General features: G+C 40.1%; 1 protein-coding gene across 6 annotated transcripts in view; it reads left to right on the top strand.

The window, feature by feature from the left end:
• MGAT5 (alpha-1,6-mannosylglycoprotein 6-beta-N-acetylglucosaminyltransferase) overlaps nt 1-17296 on the top strand; it is a 370484-nt gene that overhangs the window by 231988 nt on the left and 121200 nt on the right. For all 6 annotated transcript variants that reach the window (XR_004350852.1, XM_032638674.1, XM_032638675.1 and 3 more), the window contains 3 exons: nt 62-223; nt 3586-3755; nt 7387-7521. Coding sequence is in view for 5 of the 6 variants with exons in the window: in XM_032638674.1 (XP_032494565.1) it covers nt 62-223; nt 3586-3755; nt 7387-7521 (467 nt within the window). In the remaining variant the exon portion in view is untranslated. The remainder of the gene's footprint in view (nt 1-61; nt 224-3585; nt 3756-7386; nt 7522-17296) is intronic.

Below are 17296 nucleotides of genomic sequence, written 5' to 3'. Positions count from 1 at the left end.
AAACCATTATGCTTTTGGACCTCTTATCTTCTACTCATTTTTATTAAATTTCTGTTTCTAGGCAGAAATTCGTACGGATTTTAATATTCTGTACAGTACGATGAAAAAGCATGAAGAATTCCGATGGATGAGACTACGGATCCGGCGAATGGCTGATGCGTGGATCCAGGCAATCAAGTCCTTGGCAGAGAGGCAGAATCTTGAAAAGAGAAAGCGGAAGAAAGTGAGTTTCTGATTAATTCACTTCAGTTGGGTGCCAGTTTTCTTGAAAATTTGATTTTCGTGGAGACAGACTAAGTGAAATGTCATGTCTCAAATGATATTCCCTCAGGGTGAATCTGTGCAGTCTCTTCTTGTACAGCCATTTTTTGGGGTGTCCTTTTCCCCGGTTACAGTAATTATACTTAGCAGGAACTGGTACACATGTTTCTTGGGTGAAGCCAGGCAGAATATCTGCTTGTAAGATTTTGCTATGAACCCTCTGACTCTGTGTCAGTGGCATGAGGAAATTTAATTCTCTCTTCTTTACCGGAATACAATCTGGAAGAACTTCCTGTTTACATCATCATGACAATTTCATATTCTTGGTATGTGTCAGCTCTGGGATTTGGGCAACTAACTGGTGAGTTTCATTGCTGTTCTGTTTGGTGGTGCTTCTGCTGATGTTCCTATTAGTTATACATCAAGTGGCCATGAGGTTAGATGAACCATTCTGATGAAGAATAAACGAGAAAAGTAAACAATCTGTTCCCATGTCTAAAAATAAATGAAAAATGAGTTTAGTATTCCTAATTTGACTAATTTGATACCTTTGGGGCAAAAATACAGATACACTTGCAGAACCCCAAGTCACAGTTTAATGAGTCAGTTTTGCTTAGATCCCTTGAGTTTATGAGACAGCAGGACCAGACATCCTGGCATCAAAGAGTCCTCCAGGAAAGAGTATGTGGTCATAGATCCAGGTGAGCTATGAAAAGAAAGAGTAATTTCTATATAATCCTCTGCAGTTATCTCCAGGACATATTGTTATGTGAAGACATGGTAGGTGGAGAATAGTGAACATTATTTTTAAAAGGAAGAAGGAATTTATCTATATATCTGTATCTACACCTACATGTGTACCTATAGATATATACATATACACACACATATATAATGTATATATGATATACATATATGCTTCTTGCTCAGATTTTTGTAAATGGAATAGCAAAGCATGCAATTAAAAATAAAGGAGATGGATGGTGGTAATGGTTGCACGACAATGTGAATGTACTTAATGCCACTGAACTGTACACTTAAAAATGGTTAAAATGGTAAAGCTTATGTTATGTATGTTTCATCACAATAAAAAGATGTCTAATAAGGGGAGTCAGAGGGGGTAGTGTGGAGGCAACAAGTATAGAAACTAGACTTCTCTGAATATATCTTGCTTTGTATATTTGACACTGGAATCATTTTACTTAAGTGTAAAACAATTTAATTACAAAACAAAATCATAAGGAAAAAATAAAGCAAATGAACTGACCACGTGTCCACTTTTACTCTAAGCACACGGAGAAGGGCTATTCTTAGTGACTTCAGAGCACAGTACTTTGAACGTTTCTGATGGGATATCACACATGATAAAAAAATAAACCTGCAAAAATATCTTAAAACAATTTTTCTAATCCTGTAAGAGGTGGTGGTGGTGGTGATATTCTCCTTCCGAATCCATTATGTGTCTTGGAATAAAGCAAATTAGCAATTATGTTAGTGTCCTGGAGAAGTGGAATTTTCAATGTGGGAGAGAGGAAGTAACAGATGTGAGATGGATAATGTTATAAAAATTGATAAAGCTGCTGTAATCCTGGGTTTGAATTGGAAAAACCATTGTGAACTCATGATTATTTTTATCCTTGAGGAGAAATAAATTTTCTAGCTATGTCCACTGAAAAGGCCTGTAAACAGTGATCATCTAGAGTATGCTAGGCACCAGGCTTTGATCTTTAAGTACCATTTTCACTAAATGGTCTAAAAGGTTCTTGGAAAAATGGCTGATTAAGGCCTGAGACAGACGTTGTACAAGATGAGCTTGGAACGCCTTGTCGTGTCAGAGAGCAAAGAAACTACTGAAGACTACTAGGGTTTTGTCAAAGAACTTAGAAGCCAACTTTAATAGTCTCCCATTGCCCAAGATGGCACAATTTGGTAATCAGTAAGAAAAATAACTGCAGTTATTGAAACACATCAAATATACTTATATTCATGATTTTATAATATATATATATTTAAAATCCTCATTGGTCATCATTAGAGTATGCTAAAGATCAAATTAGTTATTTTGAAAACTGTCAAGTAAAAAATCAAGTATTTGCCAGGTTTTTTCTATGTAAGCTGTCCTTCGTGAGGGGTAGTTTCTCTTTATAGAAGTGTTGCGGCTAATAAATGCAGAAGGAATGATAGAATATCACCATTTGCAACCCCTAATGGATTATTGCATCTGGTTAGTGATCATCAGTAGCTGCTAACGTCACAAAACAGAAACACCCAGATTTTGTTCTCACCGCTGGAAGTACACGGCACCACCTGTGAAGTAGTATTGCCCCAAAAATCAAATACAAATTTGATCATGGCTGCAGATCTGATTACTAATTTACCATAACCACAAGGGACAGAAGAATCTGTTACACAGTCAGCAAAATCTAGAGTGTGAGAGACTCTATTGGAAATACAACCCAATTTCTTTGACAAATAAATTACAAGCCTCTATCCCCCCCAAAAGGATAATCGGGCACCACTGTAGGTTAAAGAAGAGATGTATGAGGCATTACAATTTGTGCATTTTATTTGACTTGACTCAACCAACTGCTCTTGACAAAAGTAAGTGACAATTGAGCAAGTGTATAGACTAACTGGATATTGGGTAATACTAAGGATTTAATAGCTATGTCAGGGGCGTTGGGGTGATGTTACGGTTCTGTTTTTTAAGTGAAAGTTTGTTTCTTTTAGAAATGCCAACTGAACTATTTACAGGTGAAAGGTTGGGCTGTCTAGGATTTGCTGTAAGATAAGCTAGAGGGGTTGGGAGAAAATGAGGGATGTACATTAAATAAGACTTGTCAGGAGTTAATCATTGTTGAAGTTAATAATTGTTGAGTACAGTGGAATTGACCATATCGTCATGTCAGCTTTTGTTAGTGTTTGAAATTTTCCGTGTTAAAAGCTTAAACGTGTTCCAGCTGTGGAGAAAAAGCCCGATAGAGTTAAAAGATACTTTATCGTCCTGCTTGACTCCCCTTTGATTCCAGTTTTCCAAATGTACCCCACTTTTGGAGATTATCTGTCCCTACCTCATACTCATAGCCATACCAAATGCGTGATGACTTTATTTCTCTAAAACAACAATGAAAAATCATGTCCTTCCTTTCTCTGTACCTTCTAGAGAAATTGTTTACCCCCTGTTGAGATTTCATTAGAACGTAAACATGACTTTGGGATTGGTGGTGGCTTTTGGGTAGGTTACTGTGGAGTTTGTACTTTGTCTGACGGGAATCAGTATGTACCTCTTTTTTTTTTTTCTTTCTTTTTTTTTTTTTTTTCCAGGTCCTTGTTCACCTGGGCCTCCTGACTAAGGAATCTGGATTTAAGATTGCAGAGACAGCTTTCAGTGGTGGCCCTCTTGGTGAATTAGTTCAGTGGAGTGATTTAATTACATCTCTGTACTTACTGGGCCATGACATTAGGATTTCAGCTTCACTGGCGGAGCTCAAGGAGTAAGGAGATTATTTTTCAATTTTAAAATCAGAATACAAAAAAGAAATTGTAAACTCTTAAAGCCCTCTCTTGGTGTGTAATTTCTTGTGGAGGAAAATGAAAGTGATAATTCACGAAACAGGAGATAAGAAGATTATTTTCAGAAGCTAAATACATACACTGTGAAAAGGCTAATATGTTTTCATTGTAGCTGCAGGCTCCAGAGGCTTGATAAATGAATGCCAGAAAATTCAAACTAAGGAGCTTATTCTTTGCTGTTAGAGGTGCTTCCAGCATCTGCAGCAGGCAACATTATTGACTTTCCTAATTCCCTGTCTCTTGCTGAAACTCATACCCTTCCCCACTCAACAGCAAGCTTTCTAAATCTTCAAACGGGGCAGATTCCGGTTTGCAATTTAATTTGGATAGAATGAGTTTCTCGAAAGCCCCGATCCAATCCTATTTCAGTTAGCCCACTTTCAACTCTGCCTGGGTTTTCTGATTTCACTGAAATGTGCTTCTAGCTCAAGCCCTCTCTTAATCCCTTTTAGATTGACACGACTGGCTAAGCAGAAATGCTTAGAGCCCCTTCCCTCCTTCTTGAATAACTGCCCATGGAGACTCTCTACCCAACAGCCAAGTTAACATCTAGCAATATGTCAACTGTTCCAAGAGAAATGGTTTGAAGGAACATTCTAGAAATGGAAGAGGTGTTTAGACAATGTATGTCTCACCCTGCTCCTACTTTATTGTCTAAAACATTGATGCCCAGAGAGGTCACTTGTGTTAAGTCTGAGGTCCACATCGGATTAGATGCAGTATCGGGATGAAAGCAGTAATATCCGTAAAATAATGTCAGCTCTCTTTTTGTTAAATGGTTTCCATACACTGAAACCATGAGCCGGGCTTTAGTTACAGTGGTGGTATCAACAGTTACGACAACCATAACAGTGATGATGCCTATTAAGAGCCAACATTTGGGGGTTTTCCCTGGTGGTCCAGTGGGTAAGACTCCACGCTTCCAACGCAAGGGACCCGGCTTCGATTCCTGGTCGGGGAACTAGAACCCGCATGCATGCCGCAACTAAGGATCCTGCATGCTTCACCGAAGATCCCATGTGCTGCAACTAAGACCCGCAGCAGCCAAAATAAATATTAAAAAAAAAAAAAAGCCAACATTTGTTGAGCGCTTCCCGTGCACCAGTTACTAAGTGTTTTACATGTTTTATGTTACTTAGTCCTTAGTGCAAACCTGGAAGTAGGCACTGTTGCTTTCTGCATTTTAAAGATGAGGAAACTGAGATTCAGACCAAAAAAGATTTCCTCAAAGTCCCATGGAGAGTACATGGAAGAGCCAGGATTTGAGCCCTCTGTCTGACCTCAAAGCCTGTGCTCTTGACCACCGGAGCGCAGTGCTCCGTTCAGAACTCGATAAACCTGAGGTCTTCTGAGCTCTTCACCACTTTTGTCCCTTTAACAGCTGCCTCCTGTTGCCTTCCTCCCGCTTCTTTTAAAACACACTGGGGAACACAACGTACGAAGTGGGTGCCTTCATACGTTGAGCGTTCATTCCTTCTGTGCTCTCTGTGGGCTGCTTCTTGGTATGGGACATACAGAGATGACCAGCGTGTGGCCAAGGAGATGCCAACCTTTTGATAATTACCACTGATACGTTGCACAATATTGACACTAATTGCAATGGGATTAGTTCTAATTGAGGTGAGGGTGCTCAGCACAGGGAGTGCGGAATCTGTGAATATTGCTCACCACTGTGTATTGAGCACCTAGAACAGTGCCTGGCACACAGTGGGTGCCCATAACTATTTACTGAACAAATGAGTGAAGGGATGAATGAATGAGTCGGGGGTGAAGAAATGGAGTACAATGGGAGCTCTGGGGATAGGCGCTCCCCAGGGAGCTCCGAAAAGGCGTATTAGGGATCTACCAGGCAGAGACTTAATTTGCTGGTCGAGAAGATGATGGAGGTCTTTAGGCCCTGGTGACAGGGCCAGATGTGTTTTATTTGAGTAGATACTTGTGGAAGCAACATGGAGCAGTGGTTCCCAAACATGCCTGCACGTTAGAATCACCTGGGGATCTTTTTAGGCTCCCTAAGCCCAGACCATATCCCAGACTAATTAAATGACAACCTATGGGGGTAGGACTCAGGCATAAGTATCTGTTGGTGCTTCCAGGTAATTCCAAAGTGCAGGCAGGTTTGGGAACCACTGAATACAGGGTGGACCAGGAGTCAGCAGCGATGGCTGAGCAGGCCAAATGCAGCCCTGTGCGTTTTTTGTTAATCAAGTATCGCGGGCCCAAAGCCACACCCGTGGCTGCTTTCCTTCTCCAAGAGCAGAGCTGAATAGCTGTGACGGAGAATGTGTGGCCTGCAGAGATGCAAGTGTTTACTACCTGGGCCTTTACAGAAAAAATTTTCAAATCGTTGGGAAGAAATTGGTTATATGGAACCTACCTCTTTCAGAAGCCCAGTGGAGAAAAGGGTGCCTGGGGCAGTGTCGGTATGGAGCTCTAGGGCAGAGCCCTATTGATGACTCTTGCCCTTTGGAGCAGGGTGTCCATAATCTGGTGAAGGACTGTTACGGGGTGTGAGCAGGGATACAAAGGCCAATGATGACTGACTTCTGGGTGAATGGCAGTATGGGTAGCACTTATTTGCCCCACCCATGTGAAATTGATGTACGATCAAGCATGTTGGCTCAGTAAGGGTGGGTTTGGATGGATGGGTGGGTTTGGATGGGTGGGTGGATGGAAGGAAGGATAATGAAAAGTATAAACTATAGTGTCAGTTCTGTGATTCATTCTAGTCAGAAGGAAAAATTAGACATAAAAAAAATTTGCAAACAGTACAGGACAGTACAGAAAGAAGTTTATATTGTAGAGGCTAGAGATGGAAGACATTTAGGAGGTCAGTAAGGGCTGTATGATAAGAACAGTCTCTGGGTGAAACTAATAGGTACTGAGTATCTAGTATGCATAGGTACTTTCCACTGAATACCTAATTTAACTACCTGAAGAATTCCTGAGGTTGCTGTCCTACTGTCTTCTCTGTATCCAATCCTGTTTTGCGTGTGTGTGTGTGTGTGTGTGTGTGTGTGTGTGTGTTTTAAATGAGGACAGATTCAGAGAAGTTAAGTTACTTTCTAAGATCTCACAGCTGCTAGACAGTGGAGTGTGATTTAATTAGTCTGGGATATGGTCTGGGCTTGGGAAGTTGGAAAAGATCCCCAGGTGATTCTAATGTGCAGGCATGTTTGGGAACCACTGCTTCATGTTGCTTCTGCAATGATCTGTTTAAATAAAACACATCGGGCCCTGTCACCGGTACTTAAAGACCTCCCTAATCTTCTTGACCAGCAAATTAAATGGAGACAGATTGAGACCCAGATCTCCCTTGGTTTCCAAGGCTGTGTTCGTATACAACCATTTACTTTTGCAAGAGTCAGAATTGAGGCTTTGGATGGACGTGATGAGTGGGCAGAACTTGGATAGGCAGCTGATTGGGAAAGGCCATGCCATCCTCCCTGATAAGGATTCTTGGGATGTTTATTTACCTATTAAAGTTGCTAAGTGCAGTACCTTGCAGTAAATTGTATTTTTTTTTTCCCCTCTCTTCTGTCCTTTCTCTAGAATAATGAAGAAGGTTGTAGGAAACCGATCTGGCTGCCCAACTGTAGGAGACAGAATTGTTGAGCTCATTTATATTGATATTGTAGGACTCGCTCAATTCAAGAAAACTCTTGGACCATCCTGGGTTCATTACCAGTAAGTGCTACATACTGTTCTTAAGTTTTTAGAGGTTTTTATTTAACAAGGGTTGCATGGTTGCTGGTAGAAAAAGCTTATCAAATATTATCTTTTTTTTCTTTTTTTTAATAATTGTCTCTATTTTTAACATCTTTATTGGAGTATAATTGCTTTACAACAGTGTATTAGTTTCTGCTGTATAACAAAGTGAAAGAGCTATACGTATACATATATCCCCATATCTCCTCCCTCTTGTGTCTCCCTCCCACCCTCCCTGTCCCACCCCTCTAGGTGGTCACAAAGCACGGAGCTGATCCCCCTGTGCTATGCAGCTGCTTCCCTGTGTAGAGTGTTTCTCATTCCTAATTGAAGTTCAGATTCTCCTCGGTGCCTTTTGACTTTCAAGTGCTATTCATTATTTTCATTGATTTCTTTTAAAAATAGAAAACAAATATCCAACCTCCTTTTTACCTTCCCTAACACTTAGCTTGCCTCTGTCAGTCTGTCTACACTAATCTCATCTGTTTAATCAAATAATGATTTCGATAAACTATGGACAGGGTCATTTCTTGTGTTCCTTAGGTTTGAGTTGATGACGTATTTCTCTGTCCCTCTCCCCCATCGGTATTCTTGTCATTCTTAGAAGAGAAATCTGGGCGTAGCTTGTCTGAATGCTGGGGTCTTGTACTTTTAAAGATAAGCCTCGTGCTTAGTATCACCAGAGTGCATGTGTTACTCTGTGTACAGTTTTTATTAGTAGAAGATCTCACTGTTTCCCTCTTGTGGGTTTGAGACCATGGTTTAGTATTTGAAACAATTTTACATGGAACAACATTTGAAACAATTTTACGAGCATGACACTAAATAACATTGAATTATATAATGAAGTTTTTTAATTTTTTCAATTTCCTTTCAATCTTTCTAAAAAAGGCTTAGTTTGATACTACTGTATCTCCAACACTACTTTTAACACTTGCATGAGAGTAGCTGTAAGTCTCAATGCTCAGCAGGCAAAAAAAATACCTAGTTTGAGTTTAGTAATTCTTATTAAAGAAGAGTAATATGGAGGATTGATCAAGATGGCCCAGTAGGACGATGTGGGACTCACCTCCCCCTATGTACACATCCAGAATACATCTAACTGTGGAACAATTCTCATTGAAAACCAACTGGAAACTGGCAGAAAGACTCCTGTACCACCAAGACCGTAAGAAAGATTCACATGTAATCGGGTAGGAAGGGAAGAAAAGGGATCAGGTAGGGACCCCTGGGAGGGCACTCAGAGGAAAAGGGAGATTGCGCAAGTGGAGACCTGCCCTGGGAAGTGAGCGGTGAGAGCCACAGATTGGGCACCTGAGTCGTGGGGTTATACACAGGGGAAACAAGCCCCCCTTTTAGGTTGGAGGACCACTAGCACCAACAGGAGGGCTGTAGAAGGCCTAGACCCTGCTTGTGAGGAGCATGTGTGCCCGGGCTTGCCCCTGAGGCAGGGCAGAGAGGACGGACAGAGGTTTCCTGCAGCTGTCTCAGCACGTGCCCGCCCTAGCCCAGCAAGTGCTCTAGCCCCACTTACTCCATGTCACAAGATGGCACTGGAGCTGGGGTGGCCACAACGAGAGAGGAGACTGTGGGACACAGAGGCGACCTGTTCCCAGGATGGAGCCTGGGCAGTGGGGGAGGCGGTGGCCATTGTTGGCACTTACTCAAGCAGTGCATCAGAAGCAGCCCAGACCTCTCACGGCAGCCACTCAACCACAACTCACCCTCCGGTACATGCTGAGAGGTCACGCAGGCTCCAACTGCCAAGGGTGCCGCAGCAAGGCAGGGGTGGAGGAGATTGGGGGCAATGAATGACTGTGAGGGGCAAAAGGGTACTTGGACCCAAGGCTGCATCTGAGCAGGGCGAGGGAAACAATTCTCAACATAGAACCCCATGGTAATCACAAATCCCAAACCTACAATAGATACACAAAACATATAAAGAAAGGAACAGAAGCATACTACTAAAGAAAATCATCAAACCACAAGGGAAGAAACAAAAAGAAGAAGAAATGAACAGAAAACTACAAAAAAAAAACAACCAGAAAACAAGTAATAAAATGGCAGTAAGTACATATCTATCAATAGTTACTTTAAATGCCATTGAACTAAATGGCCCAATCAAAACACATAGGGTGGCTGATTGGATTTAAAAAAGATCTATCTAAATGCTGCCTACAAGATACTCACTTTAAAGCTAAAGACACGCACAGACTGAAAGTGAGGGGATGGAAAAAGATACTTCATGCAAACAGAAATGGCAAGAAATTGGGGTAGCAGTATTCATGTCAGACAAAATAGACTTTTAAAACAAAGCCTATAATAAAAGAAAAAGAAGAGCATTATATAACGATAAAGGGATTGATACAAGACGAAGGTAGTACACCGGTTAACATGTATGCATCCAGTACAGGAGCACCCAAATACATAAAGCAAATACTAACGGACATAAAGGGAGAAATTGACAATAATAGTAGGGGACTTTAACACCCCATTTACATCAATGGACAGATCAGTAAGGCAACAGTGATCTTAAATGACACAATAGAGCAGTTGGGCTTAATAGATATCTACAGGTCATCACGTCTGAAAACAGTAGAATACACATTCTTTTCAAGTGTACGTGGAACATCTCCAGGATAAATCACATGCTAGGCCACAAAACAAGTCTCAACAAGTTCAAGAGGATAGAAATCATATCAAGCATTTTTTCTGACCCCAATGGTATGAAACTAGAAATCAATTGCAGAAAGAAAAATGGGAAAAGAACAAACACATGGGACTAAACAACATGCTACTGAAAAAAGCAATGGATCAAAGAAAAAAGAGGAAGTCAGAAAATACCTTGAGACAAATGAAAATGGAAATACAGTCTCTAAAATGTATGGGATGCAGCAAAAGCAGTTTGAAGAGGGAAGTTTATGGTGATATGAGCCTTCCTCAAGGAACAAGAAAATTCTCAAACAACCCCACTTACCACCTAAAAGGATTAGAAAAAGGAGAACAAAGCCCAGAGTCAGCAGAAGTTGGAAAATAATAAAGATCAGAGAGGAAATAAATAAAAGAGAGACCAAAAAAATAGAAAAGATCAATGAAACCAAGAGCTAGTTTTTTGAAAAGTTAAATAAAATTGATAAACCTTTATCCAGGCTCACCAAGAAGAAAAGAGAGAGGACCCAAATAAACAAAAGAAGAAATGAAAGAGGAGGAATAACCAGTACAGCAGGGATCCAAAAAATCATAAGAGTACTACGGACAGTTAAATGCCAACAAAGTGAACAACCTATAAGAAACGGACACATTTCTAGAAACATACAACACGCCAAGACTGAGTCAAGAAGAAACAGGCCATTTGAACAGACCGATCACTGGTAGTGAAATTGAATTTGGAAAACAAACAAAAAAAAACTCCCAGCAAACAAAAGTCTAGGACTAGGCAGCCTCACCAGGGGAATTCTACCAAACACATAAAGAAAAACTAATACCTACCCTTCTCAAACTATTTCAAAAACAAAATTGAAGAGGAGGGAACACTCCCAAATTCATTCTATAATTCCACCATTACCCTGATACAAAAACCAGAAAAGACACTACAAAAAAAGAAAATCACAGGCCAATACCTTTGATGAATATAGATGCAAAAATCCTCAACAGTATATTAGCAAACCAAATCCAACATTATATAAAAAGAATCATACACCATGATCAAGTGAGATTTATTCCAGGGACACAAGGATGGTTCAATATTCACAAATCATTCAATGTGATATATACCACATTAACAAACAGAAGGATAAAAATCACATCATCATCTCACTAGAAGTAGAAAAAGCAGCTGACAAAACAACATCCATTTATGGTAAAAACACACATCAAATTGGTTAGAGATGTAACATAGCATAATAAAGGCCATTTATGACAAACCCACAGCTAACATCATACTCAGTGTTGAAAAGGTAAAAGCCTTTCCTCTAAATTTAGGAACAAGACAAGGATGCCCCCTCTCGCCACTTCAATTTAACGTAGTATTAGAAGTCCTAGCCACAATAGACCAAAAAAAAAAAAAAAAAAAAAAAAAAAAAAGCATCCAAACTGGAAGGAAAAAAGTAAAACTGTCACTATTTGCAGATGACATAATACTTTATGTAGAAAATCCTTAAGTCTCCACCAAAAAACTATTAGAGCTAATAAATTCAGAGAAGTTTTAGGATATAATATCAATATACAGAAATCTGTTGCTTTTCTATACATTAATAATGAACTATCAGAAAGAGAAAGTAAAAAAAACAATCCTGTTTAAAATCGCTTCAAAAAGTATAAAATTCCTAGGAATAAACTTAACCAAGGAGGTGAAAATCCTATACTCTGAAAACTGTAAAACATTGATGAAGGAAAATGAAGATGATACAAAGAAATGGAAAGATACCCTGCACTCTTGGATTAGAAGAATTAATATTTTTAACATGGCCATGCCACTCAAAGCAATCTACAGATTTAATGTGATCCCTGTCAAAATACCCGTAACATTTTTCACAGAACTAGAACAAATATTCGTAAAATTTATGTGTAACCACAAAAGAACCAGAATTGCCAAGCAGTCCAAGGAAAAAGAACAAAGCTGGAGGTATTTCGCTTCCTGACTTCATTCAGTCTATACCACGGTTCCCCGACCCCCAGGCTGCGGACCAGTCCTGGTCTGCAACCTGCTAGGAGCCAGGCCACACAGCAGGAGGTGAGCGGCAGGCAGGTGAGTGAGTGAAGCTTCATCTGCCACTCCCATCACTTGCATTACAGCCTGAACCATCCCCATCCCTGATCCGTGGAAAAATTGTCTTCCACGAAACCGGTCCCTGGTGTCAAGTCAAAAAGGTTGGGGACTGCTGGTCTATACTACAAAGCTTTAGTAACCCAAGCAGCATGGTGGGAAAGTAAATGGGTGTAGCTGCTATGAAAACAGTACGGAGGTTCCTCAAAAACCTAAAAAAGAGCTACCATATGATGCAGCAATTCCACTGCTGTGGTGTATATCCAAAAAAGTTGAAAACACTAATTCAGAAAGATATGTGCACCCCAGTGTTCATATCAGCACTATTTTCAATAGCCAAGGTATGGAAACAACCTAAGGGTCTTTCAATAGACAAATTGATAAAGAAGAAGTGGCATATATATACAGTGGAATACTACTCAGTGATAAAAAAGAAAGAATGAAATTCTTCCATTTGCAGCAGTATCAGTGGACCTAGAGAATATTATGCTTAGTGAAGTAAGTCAGAGAAAGACACATGTGGTATGATATCGGTTATATACCAAATCTAAAAAATAAAATGAACATATTCAGCAAAAGAGAAACAGACTCACAGATACAGAAAACAAACTAGTGGTTACCAGTGGGGAGAGGAAAGGGGCATGGGGCAAGATAGGGGTATTGTATTGAGATACAAATGACTATGTATAAAATAGATAAGCACAGGGAATTATTTTGTAGTAACTTTTAACGGAGTATAGTCTAAAAAAATAATCACAAAAGGGAAGAATAGTAATGTGCTTTTTTGTGTCTTCCATTTATTACAGTTGATACTGTCTTTTATTTGTGGTCTATAAAAGTTTCCAATAAATTTTAAAAGGTGAATACATTTAACTAAACATCATAATTATTTTTGTTTTTGTTTTGCGGTACGCGGGCCTCTCACTGTTGTGGCCTCTCTCGTTGTGGAGCACAGGCTCTGGACGCACAGGCTCAGTGGCCATGGCTCACGGGCCCAGCCGCTCCGCGGCATATGGGATCTTCCCGGACCGGGGCACGAACCCGTGTCCCCTGCATCGGCAGGCGGACTCTCAATCACTGCGCCGCCAGGGAAGCCCCATAATTATTTAATAGTGTCAATGGTCATGAATTTGGGTAAAAATCATGAAATTAGTACCAGCTTTACCAACTGGTAGTATGTATTGACCTACGTTTTATTTTGAATCACCTTCCTAAGAGAGCACTCGGAAATCTTTCAGTTAGTACAACTTGGAAGTCCCTTCATATGTTTCTTTTTTATTGTTATTCTATAAAGAGATGTTTTGATGTGTTCTTTAACTTAACCAATAAATGCATCTTTAGTGGCCTGACCTAGGTTTCTCCATTTCAGGTTAGTTTATAGTTTAGTACTATTAACTTTAATGTCCAAGCTTATTCCAGATTGGAAGTCCTCTAGAATTGAAAGAAATGAAAATTCATGATATTGTTAAAATGACCATAATACCCAAAGCAATCTACAGATTTAATTTGATCCGTATGAAATAACCGATGACAGTTTTCACATAACTAGAACAAACAATCCTAGAATTTATATGGAGACATAAAATACCCAGAATTGTCAAAGCAATCCTAAGGAAAGAGAACAAAGCAGGAGGCATAACCCTCCCAGACTTCAGACAATACTAGAAGGCTACAGTAATCAAATCAGCATGGTATTGGCACAAAAACAGACATATGGATCAGTGGAACAGAACAGAGAGCCCAGAAATAAACCTGCACACCTACGGTTAATTAATCTTCAACAAAGGAGGCAAGAATCTACAGTGGGGAAAAGACAGTCTCTTCAGCAAGTGGTGTTGGAAAAGTTGGACAGCTGCATGTAAATCAGTGAAGCTAGAACACACCCTCACACCATACACGAAAATAAATTCAAAGTGGCTTAAAGGCTTAAATATAAGGCATGATACCATTAAACTCCTGGAAGAGAACATAGGCAAAACATTCTCTGACATAAATCGTAGCAATGTTTTCTTAGGTCAGTCTCCCAAGGCAATAGAAATAAAAGCAAAAATAAACAAATGGGACCTAATTTAACTTATAAGCTTTTGCACAGCAAAGGAAACCATGAACAAAATGAAAAGACAACCTACCGACTGGGAGAAAATACTTGCAAATGGTGTGTTCAATAAGGGATTAATCTAGTAACCCAAACAAAAAGTGGGCAAAAGACCTGAATAGACATTTCTCCAAAGAAGACATACAGATGGCCAGTAGGCACCTGAAAGGATGCTCAACATCACTAATTATTAGAGAAATGCAAATGAAAACAACAGTGAGGTACCACCTCACACCAGTCAGAATGGCCATCGTTAAAAAGTCTATAAATAACAAATGCTGGAGAGGGTGTGGAGAAAAGGGAACCCTCTTACACTGAGGGTGGGGATGTAATTTAGTGCAGCCACTATGGAGAACAGTATGGAGATTCCTCAGAAAACTAAAACTAGAGCTGCCACACGATCTGACAACCCCACTCCTGGGCATGTATCTGGACAAAACTCAAATTCGAAAAGATACCTGCACCCCTATATTCATAGCAGCACTATTTACAATAGCCAAGACATGGAAACAACCTAAACGTCCATCGACGTATGAATGGATAAAGAAGAAGTGGTATATATTTAAATGGAATATCACTCAGCCATGAAGAAGAATGAAATACAGTAAGTCCACTACATACCAACGAGTTCCATTCCGAGAGTGCATTCATAAGTCCAACAAAGTTAGCCTAGGTACCCAACTAACTCAATCGGCTATATAGTACTGTACTGTAATAGGTTTATAATATGTTCTCCTCTCTGAAAGTTTGCAACTTGAAGGTTTGTATGTTGGACACTTAATGGTAATGCATTTTGCAGCTATATGGATGGATTTAGAGATTATCATCAAATCTAAGCAAAGTAAGTGAGAAAGAGAAAGACAAATACCATATGATATCACTTATATGTGGAATCTAAAATATGACACGGGGGCTTCCCTGGTGGCACAGTGGTTAGGAATGCACCTGCCAATGCAGGGGACACGGGTTTGAGCCTTGGTCCAGGAAGATCCCACATGCCACAGAGCAACGAAGCCTGTGTGCCACAACTACTGAGCCTGCGCTGTAGAGCCCGCAAGCCACAACTACTGAGCCGGCACGCCACAACTACTGAAGCCCGCGTGCCTAGAGCCCATGCTCTGCAACAAGAGAAGCCACAACGAGAAGCCTGCACACCACAACGAAGAGTAGCCCCCGCTCGCCACAACTAGAGAAAGCCCGCGCACAGCAATGAAGATCCAATGCAGCCAAAACTAAGTTAATTTTTTAAAATAAGTAAATAAATTAAAATATGATACAAATGAACTTGTCTACAAAACAGACTTACAGACATAGAGAACACACTTGTGGTTGCTGGGGGTTATGGGGTGAGGGTGGGGGAGGGATGGACTGGGAGTTTGGGATGAGCAGATGCAAACTATTATATATAGAATGGATAAACCACAGGTCCTGTTTTACAGCACAGGAAAGTATATTCAACATCCTATAATAAACCATAATAGAAAAGAAAACAATGAAAATTCAAAATATTAAGAATCTTCTCAAAAACAGAGTCGGGGGGGGAACACCCATTGTTGTGGAATTTCTTTTTAGTGGCAGTGATTTTCTCACTGGGCAGTGAAATGGTCTTGGGCAGAGTAAAGGGATTCATTGAGAGGAGACTACCCACTTTTCATTGCCTTTTGGATACACAGGCAGACCTCAAAGATACCGGGGGTTTGACTCCTGGCCACTACAATAAAGCGAGTATCACAATAAAGTGAGTCACACAATATGTTTGGTTTCCCAGTGCACATAAAAGTTATGTTTATACTATACTGTAGTCTATTGTATGCAACAGCATTATGTATTAAAAAAATACATACATTTATTTATTTATTCGAACATAATTGCTTTACAATTTTGTGTTAGTTTCTGGTGTACAGTGAAGTGAATCAGCTATATGTATACCTGTATCCCCTCCCTCTTGGACCTCCCTCCCACCCACCCCCACCCACCCATTCCACCCATCTACGTTGTCACACAGCACCGAGCTGAGCTCCCTGTGCTATGCAGCATGTTCCCGCTATCTGTTTTACACATGGTAGTGTATTTATGTCAAACCTAATCTCCCAGTTCGTCCCACCCTCCCCTTCCCCCATGTGTCCACAGGTCCGTTCTCTACGTCTACATCTCTATTCCTGCCCTACAAATAGGTTCATCTATACCATTTTTCTAGATTCCACATATATGCATTAATATATGATATTTGTTTTTCTCTTTCTGGCTTCACTCTCTATGACAGACTCTAGGTCCATCCACATCTCTACAAATGACCCAGTTTTGTTCCTTTTTATGGCTGAGTAATATTCCATTGTATAAAGGACATGTATCCCAAAGTACATACCTTAATTTTAAAAATCCTTTCACAGGTATGAACTGCACAGAGAATATAATCAATAATATTGTAATATCTTTGTGTGGTGACAGGTGGTAACTGGGCTTATCATGGTGATCGTTTTGTAATGTACAGAAATACGGAATCACTATACTACACACCAGGAACTGGCATAGTGCTATAATATAGGTCAGTTATACTTCGAAAACAAAGACAAACTCATGGAAAAAGAGATCAGATTTGTGGTTACCAGAGGAAGGGGGCGGGGGGAGGGGGAGTTGGGGGAGTGGTAGTCAAAAGGTATAAACTTGCAGCTCTAAGATAAGTAAGTACAACCCAAGAGCTCTTATCACAAGGAAAACAAATTTTATTTTGTATCTCTACGATGATGGTTGTTCACTAAACTTGTGGTAGTCATTCCATGTTGTATATAAATCAAATCATTATGCTGTACACCTGAAACATATTCTGTGCTGTGTGTCAATTATATTTCAGTATAAAACTGGAAAGGGAAAAAAAGGTTTATATACTTTGTTGC

This window comes from Phocoena sinus, chromosome 7, assembly GCF_008692025.1.
Source record: "Phocoena sinus isolate mPhoSin1 chromosome 7, mPhoSin1.pri, whole genome shotgun sequence".
Lineage (NCBI taxonomy): Eukaryota > Metazoa > Chordata > Mammalia > Artiodactyla > Phocoenidae > Phocoena > Phocoena sinus.
Note: the sequence above shows the minus strand (reverse complement) of the source record. Positions and strands in the feature narration are given on the sequence as shown.